At 42.1% G+C, this 16,916-nt stretch overlaps 1 protein-coding gene across 1 annotated transcript in view; it reads left to right on the plus strand.

Annotated features, from left to right (window-relative positions):
* Window positions 1–5,744: 5,744 nt before the first annotated feature.
* LOC306950849 (transcription initiation factor TFIID subunit 4-like) overlaps window positions 5,745–16,916 on the plus strand; it is a gene marked incomplete at both ends in the record, with an annotated part of 131,499 nt that continues 120,327 nt past the window's right edge. The window contains 2 exons of the mRNA XM_079541235.1: window positions 5,745–6,810; window positions 10,530–10,702. Of these exons, the coding sequence (XP_079397361.1) occupies window positions 5,745–6,810; window positions 10,530–10,702 (1,239 nt within the window). The remainder of the gene's footprint in view (window positions 6,811–10,529; window positions 10,703–16,916) is intronic.

Genomic DNA, 16,916 nt, shown 5'->3' on the forward strand with positions numbered 1-16,916 from the left:
TTTCGCCGATCCTCCAGCAACAGCTTTCCTCCGCGCAGACTCCCTCAGCACATCGCGCACCAAAGCCGCCCTAAAGCTCCCAACATGGCCGCCGCCTTCATCTTCCCTCAGCGGCGCCCCCCCGTTCTCCGGCCGCGAAATGGATGCCGGGAGCAGAACAGATCTCGCGAGAAGCTGCAGGCGGGGCTGAGGGCGGGCAGCGCTATTGGGGCCGCACGCCTAATTACCTCGGAGGCTGTGGGCGCTTTCGTGGTGAGTGGTGCCGCTGCTTTGGCCAGTTGGGTCGACTGCACTTTCCCTGCCTGGCCCAGAGGTTGTGTGGTGACAGTTGTGTTTTTGCACTGGAAATTCTACTAGCTGTGCAAGTAGCAAAAGGCACTTAAACAAACCACTAACGGCGCGTTCTCTCAGAGATAGCCAAGTCAGCAGGCAGCGGAGAATTCCATCGCAAGAAATAAGGAAAGATAAGCTGAGAAAAACAGGTTAAAGGCTGTGAAACATCAATGGCAAATGAATTTCCTAAAAGAAAAAAAAAAAAAAAAAAGAAATTAAAGTTTGGTAATATAACTCTGCCTGTATATGGCTAGTAACAAGCTTTGTGTAGGTTGTGAACCTGAAGTACTCAGGCAGTGAGGATCCAGGACAGGGAACCAGTGCCAGATGGTAGCGAATAAAAGATGATATTGCTCCCACAAGTGCGTTCCTGCTTACAGGATGCCTGGCATTGCTATCGTGAATACACTTACTTTGTATAAGACCTTGCCTCAGAAGATTACTGAGACACAGTCTGGGAGCTCATCCAGGATCCAGTCACTTGTTGGGGTTATCTCACACTGTAACCAACAGACGCACACCCCGCTGATTTCAATGCTCCTCTTGGAGGTGATGGGGTGAATTCCCAGCACAGCTGATGGAAAACCGAAGCTGCTCTATTGAAAGGCAGACTCTGCGAAGTCTCAGGGAATTATAGGCACCATCATCAAAAATTAGTCCTGGCATCTCTGTGCGTGAATTAAGGTAAGAAAATTGAAGTATTGCTTGGGGGGTCGGGAGAGACCCTTGCATAAAGTATCACTGAGACATTAGTGCAAAGTGAGTGTGGAGTTGCGATCCATGATTCTGTAGTCCCATGAGGGACACAGCTAGAGATGGATGAAGCGAGAGACTAAAAGAATTGCAGGGAATCAGAGAGCCTGTAAGTGTAATGGCATGCCATGCTCAGAAGAGCGCTCACCAGTACAGACTCAGTTTTTCGAAGTCCCAAGTGTAGGTGTGCAGTATCTCTGTGAGCACTGGACTTCACAGCACTATACTGAGAGGGGCTGGGAAGATGAGGAACAAAGAATCCAGGGAGAGTGGCGTGAAGAAGTCTCTGGAATTGTGCCTGAAGATAGGTGACAGGGATAGAGGGGACTGGAATAATAGCACCACTTTTTAAGAATACTGAATTGAAACTAGGGGATAAAATAATCAGGGGACAGCTGTTACATATACCCAAAGCAGGGACTAACCTATTGCAGAGAGAATGATGAAACTAGGTATTCAGATACAAACTGTCTAATTGGGAAAACATTGTCAATGAATGTATTAACTGGAGCACACTATGGCTAGTAACGAGGGTCAGGTAAGTTATGAACCTGAAGTACACAGCCTGTGAGGAACTAGGGGAGGGAACAAGTTTTGGACAGTAGGGAATAAAAGATACGGTATTGCTTCTGCAAGTGTGCCCCTGTTTACAGGATACCCGCCATTGCAATTGTGAATAAACTTATTTGGTATGAGTCCTGGCCTTAGTAAATTAGTGCGATATTTCTCAGAGTGTGGATGTTGGGGCTCCTCCAGCCCAGAGTGCCAGGAGTCTGAGCCTGCAGCTTGGAACCCCCTTTTTCCCTGCCTGAGCAGCAGGCATGGTGTGAAGCAGGTTGAGTGATTTATATGGTTTTGTTTTCTGTGGTGGTTTTGTTTTTGTTTGTTTTTTTTTTTTTTTAGAGAGAGAGAGAAGCACCTATCACTGAATACTAAGCTTTCAAGTACCTTAATAAGTAATTCAGGATGCAGTCATTCACAGAGCTGCAGAATGCTGAACAATAACTACTCAGCTTTGTTGTGCTCAGTGGGCAGTGCTGGTGGTCAGACCTGCCAAGCAGCACTCACTATCTCACCATCCCAACACACTCACAAATCCTAACTTCAGTATGGAATCATTTTCGAGAAAATACCCTTTTTGTATAAGCAAGTAGAAAAAACCCGCACAATTTTGAGATTACACCTAACATGTACATCTTATGTAATATTGTGCAGTAAAAATGAACTTACAGAAAAGGGTACTTAATAGATTTTGTTTCAGCAAGGGAACACTGATGTTACAGAGGTTTAGCAAGCACTTTTCTCAAGAAAAGGCTTCGGAACACAAGAGAAAGCCCAGATTTTCTGGAAGAGCTGAGATGTTTGTAAATAAGAGCTGTACTAGACTTCTGGAAATTTTATGCCAAGGTGGAACTGACAGTGAAGTCATGGAAGGTCTTAATGCCCTGCAGATATTACAACAATACAATGTATTCTGAGGATGTTGTGGAGGGTGCAAGAGGTGTGTGGCCATGTAAAGTCAGTAGGAGGCAACTGCTGAAATCAGTATCTGTAACTGATAAAGCGTTTGATAAGAAAAATAAAGATACCTTTCCCATGATACTTTACAAGGCAAGAGAGAATCATGCTGACCACTAGAGAATGGCCTGGAGCTGCTGCTCACTGTGTCAAAATAACAATGTCTTTTGGAGGAGGTGGAGTGCCTAACAGCCATCAAGAGGATCAGGTTGAGTGTATTACATTTTTCCTGCCTCCTTAATGAAGGAGATTAATGAGCTTCAGATATGGGTGGAGCTTAGGGGAGAGTAAGGAAAGCTTTGAAAGAGTTTTCAGGAAAGACCTGGCCTCTGACTGGAGATGCTGATCTAAGAGCAGAGAGGGGAGTCAGTGGAATACACTGAAATACATCTGCATTCCCCAGATCCCCATGTGGCTTTGCTTCTGGCCAATATCTATTTCAAACATAAAAATAATTCAGGAAAGATTGTTTTTGAAAGAGGTATAATGAGGTGAGCACAGTGGTCTGTGACTTTCTAGGAGCTAAATATGTATGGAATAAAGTAATGAAGATGAAAGAGCAACAGATTTGTTCAGAAATGTTTTCTATACTTTTCTATGATGAAAAGTATGTAAATATTTTTAAAAAGCTTTTTTTTTTTTAATGATCAAAGAATGAATACAAAAGTTCACAGAGATCCTGTACTTCACTAAAACTCATGCTCCTTACATAGAAGTGCAAGCCCAGAGATAGATTCAGCAACAAGTTCATGTATATTCTTAGTATTATTGCTTTCTGACTTGCGAAAAGTCTGATGTCTATCAGAGTAGATGGTGTTTTATTAAACAAAATATTCATTATACTTCCTTACTGCGTGTTTATATATGTAAAGTGGCTAAATTAAGAAGGGGTGAATGGGAAGAAATATGAGTGATTTCATGTATTACAGATTATTCATCCTCAGATGTATTTAAGACTGTAATTAAAAGCAGGTCATTTTTGAAGTTTTGAAAGATGTAGTGTAAATCATGGCTTGTAATTTTCTCCTTCCAGCTGAAAGATTTACTTTTTATCTTCTGAAGTTACGTAGCAATAAAGGTTTCCTCTAGGGTGCTTTTTATGGAGACACCAGTTTAATGGCATAGTGCAGTAGAAAAATGTATGCTGAAACATTTTTCACAGTCAGGACTAATTGGAGGATGTGTCTAACAGGAAATTCTTTTCTAAAAACTGTGGAGACAGCAGTATGCAAACAAAGTGCAGGACAGGTCATAGTGAGCAAAGAAAGCATGGACTCTTCTCTTAATTAAAAAAATAAGTAAAACATGGGACTCTGTACAAAGTAATACTGGATAGATGTTGATGTCTTGCAAACCCAAGTTAATATTCTTTATTTTTGTGCATAGTACTATAATTAAATTTCCAGATAGAAACATTTGTTCAAAGTCCAAATCTCACCTGTAGTATTCCATAGAAGCAACATTCATTTATTAACCACATTTTTGATTTGTACTTTTCCTAGGTGCTCTTTCCTGAGTACTGTTTTTCATGTGTACTACTGTGCTTTTACATGCACTTACTGCACAATTTCCTATTTGTACATCCTGAGCACCTCTTGATGCTGCTTGTTCTTTTACTGGACACTGGTTTAACTTCAGGAGACATTTGAACTTCCCTCATTAAAGAAACACGATCTTGTTTGGATATTCTTAATGCATTTTAGATGTAGTTTATTTTGATTTATCATAAATCTGTTCCTAAAAGCATGAATGTACAATCTGGAAAAACTACCCTGAATAAAAATATGTAACCTGGATGGTAACAAGTGATTAGCAGCTTAGCCTTGTGATTCCAGCCAGATCATATAGTGTATGGCTTTGGAGCTTGAGAATGGATTATCAGCTGTGTGTATGGGTATAGTAAGACCATCACTCTTTTCTACAAGTTCACTTTATGCTTAGGTAGGTTATTCACTGATATGCATTTTTCAGTTTCGGGGAGAATCGTAAAAAGAATCACCTGAAAAAATCAGAAAGTGAATCACCATTTCAGGCCACTGAGTAGCAGACCAAATGCATCCAACTTTGCTATCCATGCTATCATAGGTCAGCAGACAGCCACTGGAATCCAAGCTGTTCTCCGCTGTCAGCTTGAAAAATACATGGTGGTTATCACTTGTGTGCGAGAACAGATGTAACGAGTTGTGGAAAGTGATTATACATGTGGGCAAAATCACTTTCTCTGCAGGTCCCGTGAAATAAACTGTTCTGTCATTTGTCAAAGAAATTACAGACTAGAGCTACCGTTTTCCTCTTGGAAATTTCCAAATGCACGAGGCAAGCAGTAATGGAAAAAGCGCATATAGAAAAGCAATGATAAAATCGCTAGAAACAGAATGAACCGCCTCAAATTTCCAGTGGGGATGCTGAGGGAACAGCGTGAGGGCAGCTGCTGTGATGACGCAAAGAGCATTCTGGTAACAAGCCTTCTGCTAGCAGTGCAATGCAGGAGTTTTAGACACAAAAGCTTTAAAGCAGACACGACAGCCTGCCCGCATCAGGACTTCCAGCAGCTTCAGCAGCACTTACGTTGCCGCCTTGGAAAAAATGCCTGCGTTGGGCTGCTGAGCCCTTCTCGCAGCCTGTCTGCTTTCAGTTCTCGCTAAGAATGACCTGCTGCCTGGGATTGTTTTCACGAGGAATGAATGACTTGAAGGCAAAGCACACGGTTATGGCAGCTTTACAAACGCCAGGTAGCGCGATCGCACATTTCATTTCACAACGTGCAAACGCACAGCGCTCCGAGCCGGCTCGGCAGGCTTTCCCAACGCTCTCTGCCGGGCGTTAAAAACCCCTCACCGCCGAAGCGCTGCCGCCCGATGCTCCTTCACGCAGTACCCCTCCGCCTATACCGGGCAGGACGCCAGGCCCTGCCCACGCCCTGCCGGCCAGGAGCAGCGGGAGCCCCGCGCATCTCGGCGAATGTTCCCCGGCGCCGAAAAGCAAGCTCGAAAGCGCCAAGCCTGACATTCCGCCCGCGCCCTGCGAGCGCCCGCCCCACGGCGGGGAGAGCAAGAAGGCGGGCCCTCCCAGCGTGCCCCGCGCGCGACAGAGGCCGGCGCGCCTGCGCGTTGCGCGGCCGGCTCCCACCTCAGCGCAAGATGGCGGCGGGCGCCTCGGATCCCCTGGAAGAGATGCTGCTCTTCTCCGAGGAGGTGGACGAGAAGGCGGTCAGCGACCTGGTGGGCTCCCTGGAATCGCAGCTGGCCGGCGGCCGGGGCTCGGCCGAGGCGCCCCAGCCCAGGACCTCCGCCCTGTCCCAGCCGCAGCAGCCGCAGCAGCCGCAGCAGCAGCAGCGCCAGGGCAGCCTGGCGGGGGGCGGCAGCCCCGTCCGGCAGCAGCTGGGGCACCCCGCGCCCCCCCCCGCTACCGGGGTGGAGGAGGCTGCGGCGGGCCGTCCCGGAGCCGCGGAGAGCCGAGCCCCCGCCCCGGGGCCGCTCCCGTCCCCGTCTCCCCCGGCGGCAGCGACGGCGGTAGCGGCGGCGGCGGCGGCGGGGCGGGGAGTGAGTGTAAACAGTAGTAGTGTGCAGCAATCACATGGAGCGGCTCTGCTCGGCGGCAGCCCCGCCGCCCCGGCCCCGCCGCAGCCCGCCGCGCCCCCGCCCGCCCCGCCTGTCAACAACCATGTGGCCGCCGGCGCCGGCTCCCGGAACGCGGGCAGCCCCAGCCCCGGCCGCAGCCCGCCCGCCGTGGAGACGCCACCGCGCGACGAGGCCGTGGAGGGGAGCGGGGCGAAGGGCGGCGGGCGGGCTGCGACGGAGGGAGCCGACGCCGCCGAGCCCGCGCCGCTGCCTGGCGAGGCGGCGCCCAACGGGGAGGGCGCCGGGGGCCGGGCGGCGGCGGTGCCGCCAGTCAGCGGCCAGCAGAGCCCGGCCGGCAGGGAAGGCGGCGCGGCGCAGCCCAAGCCCGCGCACGGCCCTCAGCCCGCAGTAAACGCACTTGGCAACTCCGCCAGCCCCGCGCCCGCCGCCACCCCGCCGGGACCGGGCTCTGCTGCCAAACCCGCGAGCGTCGCCAAGCCGGGGGCTGCCCTCCCTGCCGCTTCGCAGGCGCTGTCGCCACGGCCCGCGCTGGGTGCTGCCCCGAGGCTGGTGGCCCCGCAGCTGATCGTCAGGCCGCCGCAGCAGACCACCATCCAGCTGCCGCCGGGTTTCACCATCCCGCCCGGTAAGTGGGGCGGGCGGGGCGGGCGCGCGGCTCTCTGCTCGGCCTTTCTCTGACGGAGGTTTTTCAAAGTTGGCGTTTTCCCGCTGCTCCGCGTGTTGCGAGCCAAAGGACGGGCGCCAGTCTGAGAGCGAGTCCTGGCCGACTGGTTGGCGTGAGCGAGGATGTGGTTGACTTAGGGTGCTTTGCTGCTGGTGCAGAGTAGTTGTTTCCTCTCGTTGAGAGAGAGATGGTCACGGTAAGTATTTTGTAACGGTGTAAAAACAGCTGTGCGGCAGAACAATCTGGAATGCGTTAACCAGGAATCACGTCTCTCTTGAAGAGCTCTGCAATCTGCTGTACTCTCGATGTGGAGAAAAGTTTTCTGTTTGCAGGGAATGCCTTCTGATGGGCACCGGGTGACCATGTCCACTAAGCAGTCTGGTTTAATGTAAAGAAGTTCTTTTTGGTGTGTGTGACGGTGTCACTCCTTGCTGGGTACTCACAGCCTTGCCATCACTGCATTTTGTTTCCAGCCCTGAAGAAGCCCCCGTGTCCTGCTTGTTCCCTTCTTAGTTTCTTGGTGTTGTTTTGTAAAGATGCAAGTTTGGCTGATGAATCAAAGCAGCACCTCTCCATCCTGGTAACTCCTACTTCACAGTGTATTGCCTTACCTAAACGTTCCCAGGGTTGCAGGCTGTGCTCCCATGCCTAGATTGATTGCAACAAGTTGCTAAGTTAGTTACAGATCTAGGAGATGAATTGACATTTAATTTTTTCCTTTTTTTTGTTTTTTTTCTATTTATGTTGACAGTGTGATACTACCTGTAGATACTGATGTAATCTGAAATGATTCATTTCTTTCACCATGTTTCTTTTAATAGCTGTTTTTTGTTAGCCAAGATAAATAGAGCAAAATGCAATAGAAGCGTGCTTCTGAGTGTGCTTTAGTAGCTCTTAGTAGCTGTGTATTTGACTGCAGCTTATGAAACTCCTGCTCCAAATTTTGATGCCCCAGTTGGATAAAACTCAGTGGTTTCATGAAGACCTGACTAACTCAAAACTATTAAGGGGTTAGTTTAAAAATACATGACTATATTCCAATTATATTGTTAGCTTTAGCCATTGACTTCACTTTTTTAATATGCTTGATAAATAGTGAATACCTATGATAAGTTGTAGCATGACTTTGTATGAAGTTTCTGCAGTTTATTGCCTTTGTTCTGCTATGTAGTTTTTAAATAGAAGGGGAAAACAGAGTCCTTGAAAGCAATCTTGTCAGAGGTTTAGAGACAGTTCTGGAAATAATAGTGTGGAAAATGTATCACTTGAATTTAATTTTGTTACCAGATAGCTTGAAATCCATTAAATTTGCATTAACAGAAGGATAGCATGTTGGAAGGGTAAGAGTAATTCAGAAAATACATTGTTGTTTTTGATTAATTACTCCTTAAGTTTGTGCATCATTATTAAATGATATTGAAACTCTCCTATTGTGATATTCTGCCTAATGCAGAAGTTTAGAATGAGTTTATTTTAGCAAATAGTACTGATTAGCATACAATACCAGTACCAGTTTTGGCACTTCTTAGCAGCTCATGAGTTGGATCCTTTCATGGCTGACAATAAGGAAAAATTAATTGCCTTGTTTAACTCAATTATGAGAATCTGACCACTTCCTGCATGCTGTAAAATAAAAGAATTTTCAAGTCCTCAAAGCTGGATTAAAATATAAAATTGCTGCACGAACACGTATGCATCTGCAGAAGTAGTTATATCTGCAGATTGTATTGAAACGGTGTGGCATGCGTTGCAATTAATTTGTCCATTCTGTTCTTTTTTTTTTTTTTTAAATTCAGATTGAATTTTACAAGGTTGAAGAAGTAATTAACAAGACAGATGTGAATTGGTGTAATGCCAATAGAATGTGTATTTTTTGTGTGTGTGTGGTATGCATTATCCTCTAAGGATTTTTGCATTAGGTTCACGATGCTCACAGGAATGTATCCGTTCCGCACATTGGAGCAATTATTAATATTTGTTTGTCCAGAACAGCAGATATTGAGTACATCTTCTGCTTATGGGGTTTTCTACAAACCATTAGGTCTGGTGCTGGAAGGGCTAATGCTCCTAGAAAGTTACCTTTTCAAGATCTGTTGTTGCTGAGCTCTTCTTTTAAAAATCACTCATCCAGGCTGTGAGAGAGATGTGATCGTATCCTATGGATGAGGTCCTTGCAGTAGCTCTGTATGCTTTTTATCTTAAAGCTTGATTTCTACAGCTCTTCAGTTCATAGTGGCAGAAATGTGTTTTCTGTTTGTGATTTTTGTAGTGAAGGTGGCTGGGAGCACCCAGGACTCAGTAAGTGAGGGCTTCTATTGGAGCTGCAGTTCAGTTGTGTTCATCATGGGACTGGGCTCTGTGTTTCTATGTCAGAGACATAGAAAGAAAGATATAGACTGCTTCTGAATTTGGTTACTTGCTGGATATAATAGTGCTCAATATGTTTCAAAATCTATTTACTGAGGTTTTTTGTTTGTTTGTTTTTCTGGGAAGCTAATACTTAGAAGTGAGTATATGTTTTTACTTTATTTTCCCTTGCAAAGTTATAAAATGCATATGAATAAATCTGTACATACAGATAAGTTACAGGAACAACGTCTCCTGGCTCTGTTGTCAGCAGAGTGAAAGAGATTTCCTAGAAAGATTTTCCTGAAAGATCTGTTCCTTCTTGATAGTACACTGTATCCTACTCTCATCTAGGTCAGATTATTGGAATGTATTCTGAGACTAACTTGAAAATTCTTTTACATATTATATCTGGAGAATGGCTTCTTAATTCTGACTGAACTAGAAAAAGCACATTACATGCTTGCAGTGACCTGGAATAAGTGTAAATGTCCAGGTGATTCAGGGGCCAGCTTAGCCATTGGGAGCTCCTTTTTGACCTGCTGATAGTGGAAAACCAGGACAGTTACAGTAAGGGCAAGTCTGGATGGCACCGAATGGATGTGTAGAAGGGCTTTTATTTGTGAAGCGTATTATGAGAAAATAAAAGTATTTTCATTTACATCCAGAAAGTACTCTGTTCATTTAAAACAATTCCTTGGAATTTTTCCTCAAGCACCCGTGCTTCTAATTGTGTTGGGCCTGTGGGTGTGATAGTATTTTTCCTTCATCCCAAACCTCCCAGTACAGTGATGGTAAGTGCTGAATAAATTAATGTGTCAGAGCTCAAACATTAACTAGATCTCAAATACTGTATACTCAGAAATGTGCCTGGCTTAATGTTTGCATCCACACGTTCCCTAACACTGTTGTTTTAGTAAAGCTCTCATGTCATTGTCCCTGGTATGTGCAAACTGAATGTTGTTCTCAGCAACTAGACTGTTGTTATAGTTTACTTTAGTGACTGTTTCTTTCGAGTTTTATTCTCCAAACCTTAGCTACACTTCTGTGCATCACTGCACACCTGTATGCTCAAGTTACCATTTGTTTTGGTCACCGTAAATTATAGGTGTTTGAATTTCAAACTAGCTTGAGTAGTTTTTGTTTGCTGGTGAGAGTTCCTTTTCTTCATTGAAGTAAAATCTCATATTGCACCCCAGTAAAAAAGAAAGGTACAGAATAAAGAAAAAGGGACAGTACTATTGTTGTTCTTATTCTATATTTCATAGTTACGTGATTCCTTATAATTCGTGTTATTCTTTACTCTATAGTTATTGTCACTTTATTCTCACTAGGCATGGTCTTGGTGCGCACGGATGCTGGACAACTTGTGATGGTACCTCAGCAGGCTCTAGCCCAGGCACAGATGCAGGCTCAAGTGCAGACCCAGGGACAAGGTCCTGCCAGCATTTCACCTCGACTTTCAGTGCCCACAAGTGGCCCAGTTTTTCGCCTAACAACAACTCAAGTATGTCTGGCTCGATTTCACCTTGCTTTTGTGTGTTTCGTTTTCCTCTGTCTTGTACATTATTGGTTCTTTGACAAATGTGCTTCCTGTGCATACACTTTTTTTTTTTTAATTGACAACCAAGAAATACTTATTCAAATACAGTTCATTTTCAGTGGCTTGAATTTTTTTTTTCTCTTTTTTTTTTTTTCCAGAAAAGTCTACGTTGCAGGTTTGCTCAAGAGCCTTTTTGGGCTTTGAGTTCATTGGAGGTCAGAGGGCTCATCTTAGACAGAAATTAGTTTGGAATGTGTGCCACTGACTAGTAAATGACTTTGTTCCCTCTCTGAGTCATTGTGATATTCCAGCATAGTGATGGATGTGATCACTAGAAATTAGAAAAGAGAAAGCAAAGCGTGTTCTATGCCAGAATTCACAGTAGTTACATTTTTGTAGTATACTTTATCTGGGAGAAAGATTTGATTCCTCTGGTTCACTTCTGTTTTATTTTCAAGGATGAAAGTGTGGAATTTGTTTATTTATTTATTTTAAATTACTTTGTAAAGTTTTTTTGTTTAAAATTCTGTAAGGATGTTGTTCAGCTTCAGACTATGTATGGCCAGTCTTACTAGAATGTAGAGGTAAGCGTCTTCAGATGTATAGGGCTGTTGTGCTATGATAATTACAGACAGAGTGAAAGGTAGCTTTGCCTAAGTTCATTGCTTATAAAAGAGATAACTCTGAAAGTAGGTGAAAAATATGCCCTTAGAATTTTTGATTGATTGTTGTGTATCTTGTTTGAAATATCTTAAATATGTATATTCATATTTGATTGCTGTCCCATTATATGCTTTGTGTTTTACATCATGTTTGTAGTTTAAGAAATTGTTTAGTTAAAAACTAAAAGCAATGGTAAATTTTTCAGAAGAGAAGGAAGTCAGAATAGAATTGTATAATTGAAAATGAGGTAATCTAAACCATAGAGTAGCCAAGTAAAATGCAAGTTTTAGATATGAATGTAATAGGAATATTGTGTAGCTCAACAGAATGTATCTCAAGAAGAGATAAAAGCCTGGAAACATTTGAAAAACTTTGTGCTGCCAGAAAAAAGGTAAGCACAGTATTAGATGGAATATTGTAAAAGAACTCTGCAGAAAGGGCAGCTGGTTAATATCTAAATTTGTGAGATCTGGAAGGCTAAGAAGATTTGTAAAAATCCTTCAGAGATAAATATGAGATGCCAGGAATAAACACAGTGACAAGCCTATCTTGATTTCCAGGTGTTTGTTTGTTTGTTTTCACTGATTTGACACAAAGAGAAATCTGGACAATGTTCATTATTTAGTTTGTGCGTCCGTTATTGGTTGTTTGCTTTCTTGTTTTGTTTGTTTGCTTTTAAAATAAATGCATTACTTCTTCATTACTGACTACGAAAGAATATACAGCACACACTCTAGCAAAGGATTCTGAGATGAGTGTATAGCATAAATGCATAACAGATCATGGGGTGGGACTGCACCAAGAATATGACCTCAGTCTGTTAAAATGAGTTAGGTTTAGTTGGTTTGGTTTCATACTGTAAGTTTTTGTGCAACTTTAATTGCTGTGGGTAGCATTCAGAATTAAAATTCAGAGTGGAAGCATTCATAGGAAATTACACATTAAGAAATAGTCTGTTATTTGAGAACATATGAGGAGAACATCTTTATTGTACATAGAATTTTATGACAAAAATGCAGTTCTGCTTGGCTGCCTGTGTTCAGTCTTTATTAGAAGGTTGGAATTTGTATGTGTGCACAACAGATGTTGGGAGTTGATCATATTGGCCTCAGGCAGGTGTTCTCCAGTTATATGAAGCTGTTAAGATTGTGGAAATAGTGTAATCTGACGTGCTGGGTTTTTGTAAAAATTAAGCTCTGAGAATACTGCATGTTCGTGTGGTGGTAGAGATGCTAAAAATCTGAGGGAGCTAGTTCTAGTATTAGGATGATGTAGTGTAATGTCCAGTGATAAATACTGTGCTAAGTTTTTGGAAGTGTCAGTTGTTTGAGTAGTCGTTCTGGTTAGCCAAGGAAAAGGATGAAGCGCTAAAATGCAGAGTTGTATGTACTGAAAAAGCATTCATCCAGTGAGTTAGTACTCAAAGCATTTTCTAGGATACCAGCTCTTACTACAAAGAACGTGTTAGTCAATGTCTACTTCATAGCTCCTCTGTTTGCTTTTCTTTAGTTTGTACTCATTTCTAGCCAGCGTCAAATACCAGCTCAGTAATTGTTTTCAGTGTTACTGATGTAATTTCTATGTACACTTTAAATAATTATATTAAGGAAGTATGCTAGGAGCTACGTAATTAGATGTCAAATAAGGGTTATTAAATTATCTCACAAAGAAATGGTAAAATCTGGTAGTTAGCTTTGGCATCTCTTTGAGTGCTGTGAGTGAGAGCTGCAGAATATAAAAAGAACAACTTTAAAAATAACAAGAAGGATGGTCTGCAAAACTAACAGAGTGTGTCTGTGAAATCTGAAGCTCCGTGAATCTCCTTCCTCTCTCTCAAAAAAAAAAAAAAAAGGTGGGGAAAATAAATAAATGTTTTAAGTGTTCTTAAATCAAATTGACTTAATCAATACATACAGCTATACAGACTCTGGGCTACTTCTTTAGCCTGGTAACGCATCAAGGTATCCTTCCTATATCCCAGGACCATTATTTGATAGATCTTCTCCCCGTTGTTTGTGAGGGAAAATTCCTGTGACTTCAGCAGCTGTGCTTCCATCCAGAACAGTCTATGAGGAAAGAGCCAACTTTCTGTAGGAGTAGCAGAAGAAAGCATAGTTTAATTTCCCTCAGGATTTAGCATATGAGCTTAGCATAACTCTTTCCTTTGATTAAAAAACAAGCACGTGTTGCCTTGCTGAAGGCTCAGAGCTCAGATATCTCCATGTAAGAGTATTTTCTTCCCTGGGTAGAAAAGTAAGCATTGTGATTGCCGTGTCAAACAGAAAAGTTCGGGAAAATTGAGACACATGAATTCCCATTCATCCTACGATAATCTCTTCTTTAACTGTGCAGTGAGTGGCAGTCTGTGATAAATGCACAAAGATAAAAGCATCAGCTAGACCAGGCACACCATTACTGCAATTACTGTTGCACTGCAAACCTAAATTTGGTGTTTCTTTCCTCTGGGGTGCTTGGCTATTTAAGTTACTTCTTCTGATGATAGTGCCTTGATTCCATTTCTGTTAAAATTCTGCAAACTGACAAATCAGATAAGTGAGTACCTGGTAGGAGAGGTTCTGCATTAAACTAATGCAGGGCTTAAAGGCTGTAGAGTATGGGAGAGTCACAAAAGCATGTGCAATTTTTGGAGGGCAGTCAGAAGTAATGGAATGGATTCAGGCTGAAGAATCAGTATTTGAAAATAATAGAATAGTACGGAGAAAGCAGTTGTGGAGACAAGTACCTGTAATATGAAGATATGTGTAATATTTCAGTGATCTTCTAAATTGGCATCTATGTGGCTTCAAGTAAGAATTCAACAAAAGCTTGAAATTGTACATTAAAATAATTTCAGTTCAGGTCTATAATAAGGTTATAGATGACTGTGAGAGGGATAGGGATATTAACTACAGCTAACTACACTTTTTTTAAAAAATAGGGAAATTATATGTCCAAATATTCAGATGTAGAAGAACAAAACATTTTTTGGTTTAGGAATACAATTCATCTTGTAGGTGTAGCTAGCAGAACCTTATCTTTTTAAAATATCACGTTTTACCAGGAAGAACTTATCTTATGAAGGATTATTATGAACTTTTGACGCATTGAGAAGTTACACTTAGTGAAGACTTGAAAAAAAAGAAAGTGAAGACTTTCTCACTGATAATGCTTGTTTGAAGAAAGCATTTAACAAGATGATAAATTTATAGTGAATGTTGGTTTGAATTAACAGTGAATAATTTTCTTTGAATTTTTTATTTCTACACATTTGTTTTAGTTTCCTTTTGGTTTTGATCAAAATCATTTTTTTCTGCATATTGAATCATTAACATTGGCAGAACTGTACCTGCTGTATGACCTTAGTTAAAACAATGTGTGAAGAATGAGCTATTATTTGATGGAACCTCAGTTGTCTTAGAAAAAAAGTTTGCTGTAGAGTCTTCTACTACAAGTAGATCAAAAAAGCACAGGTTTACTTGCATCCCTGTATGTATTCTTCAGAGATGAAGACTTTGCAATTATTATTCAGTTTGTGTTACACTTTTGCCTCCATATCTTGTTTGGAAGCCTCTGCTTCTAAAATTATGAAAAATGAGTAGGTGCTGCCATCTAGTTTTTCTCTGGTGAGTTTCTTTTGTTTATCTACGCTTTTCATTTGTACAGCTGATGGGTTTTCATGCTTTTGATGTGGCACATACTTGTTTGCTGGTTTTCAGAACCCATTAGTTTAATTTTCGTAACCAAAAAAGGAGAAACATAAATTTTTAAATTAAAATCATATGAAGTTAGTTACAAAATTAAAGTGCTTCTGGACAGCAAAAAGAAAGAAGTGAGCATCATATAGAGAAGAGCAGCATTAAGCAGCAGCTTGGCCTTCACCATCATGAGTTCTGACATTGTTAATGTTTGAGAAACTCTTCTTGCTAAAGCTGAGCCTTTCAAGTCCGAGATGGTTCTGGTGATACACTGTGCCTGTATTTGTATTTCTGTTCTTTTACAATTTTGACATTTTTTTTCTGGTTTGTGTATTTATTTTTTCTGTTTTTCATATCCTTCCTGTTTTCCTGATAAATGCTTGTTTTGCCTCTTTGAAGTAAATTGTAAGCAAATTGAAAAATCTTTGTTGTTTCCTGAAGCGCATTAACTTTATTATCACATCAGCTATCCCATAGTATTTTTGTATAGATAGTTTTGAGGCTTGTTCCTCTCATACAGAATTCTGGAAAAGACATTTGTGTTAGCAGGGCAGGTTGAAATGCTGATACCTTGGCTGTGCTTCAGCCACAAAACCGTTTTCCTTCCACGCATTCTACTGCTTACCTTTTGTAGAGTTAACATGCAATTTTTCAACTTCTTGAAGTATCGTGCCTATAGCACTCCCAATCATTAGTAAGGCTTTAAAATTAAGCTTGCAAAGATTAGGAAATGCTGAATTCCTGAGCAGTGCAGTAGTGGCTCCCATATGCACATGCTTCGTACTACATGATCACGTTACTATTTTTCTTAATTTTTAAAACATTCAACAACCTTGTGAAGAATTATGTGATATTTTCTTCCTTAACTGTTCCGTGGATTGCTTCAGGCTTATTTGCTGCTCAGTTTCTAAGCATCTTTTTGAAGCGGGTATTAATAACTAAACAGGGTTTTTTTTGCAATGCTTACCCCTACAATAACTTTCTCAACAATGCAGTCGAGGGGACTATTAGCCTCTTTTTATAAGTAGAAAATAAAGATATTAAGTGAATAATTAAATATACTGGTTAACTTTTTGTGTTTGTTTTGCCTTCATTGTCTCCAGCTGTAGCCATGACCACACCACGTCACTGACTCTACTTTCCAAGTTGCACACTCATGTGTATGGCATAGGAGAATTCACATTAGGTTATCTGTATTTGCATGCAATAGAATATCTGTGTGGTAGCACAAACTCTGTGCCACTGAGGTAGAAGTAGAAACTAACCTTAGGGCCAAAATTTTACCCACCAGATTCTTTGGTTTGCTGTGCCTCTCCTCATGCCTTCCTTACCTTTTGTGTTTTTCTTTCTTCCCTTCTTTTTCTTTCTTTTTTCTTTTAAATGCACTCCAGCAGTGGTGTCAGGTGAGGCCTGTGTCCCTTAGCAGTGTTCCTTAATGCTGGCACCCTGAGTGTACATCAGTAGGTGGCACAGAACACACCTATACCACCAACTTTTTTTCCAGAGGTTTACTGACATCAGTGTACTAACCTGTGGCAGTTTGAATGGCCTTGATTTTGAAGAGCTGCAGATACACAAAATAATCCCCAAAGTTTGTGTTGTCCTGCCTAAGCACTGGCAAATATTTCCTGTGTATTTCAGTGTAGTTTTTCCGTATTCATGTGGCCTGCTTTTTCAAGTGCATCGTTTTGATTATTCCTTCAAATATAACAGCAGCTCACTTGTGCACAGCAGGTACAAAGCAGTTTGTTCCTGTTTATGCCTCAAGCTTTGCCTTGCCACTTTTGTGTCCAGAGAGCTGGTGAGAAGGTCTACATAAG

Source organism: Tetrao urogallus, assembly GCF_951394365.1.
Source record: "Tetrao urogallus genome assembly, chromosome: 12".
Lineage (NCBI taxonomy): Eukaryota > Metazoa > Chordata > Aves > Galliformes > Phasianidae > Tetrao > Tetrao urogallus.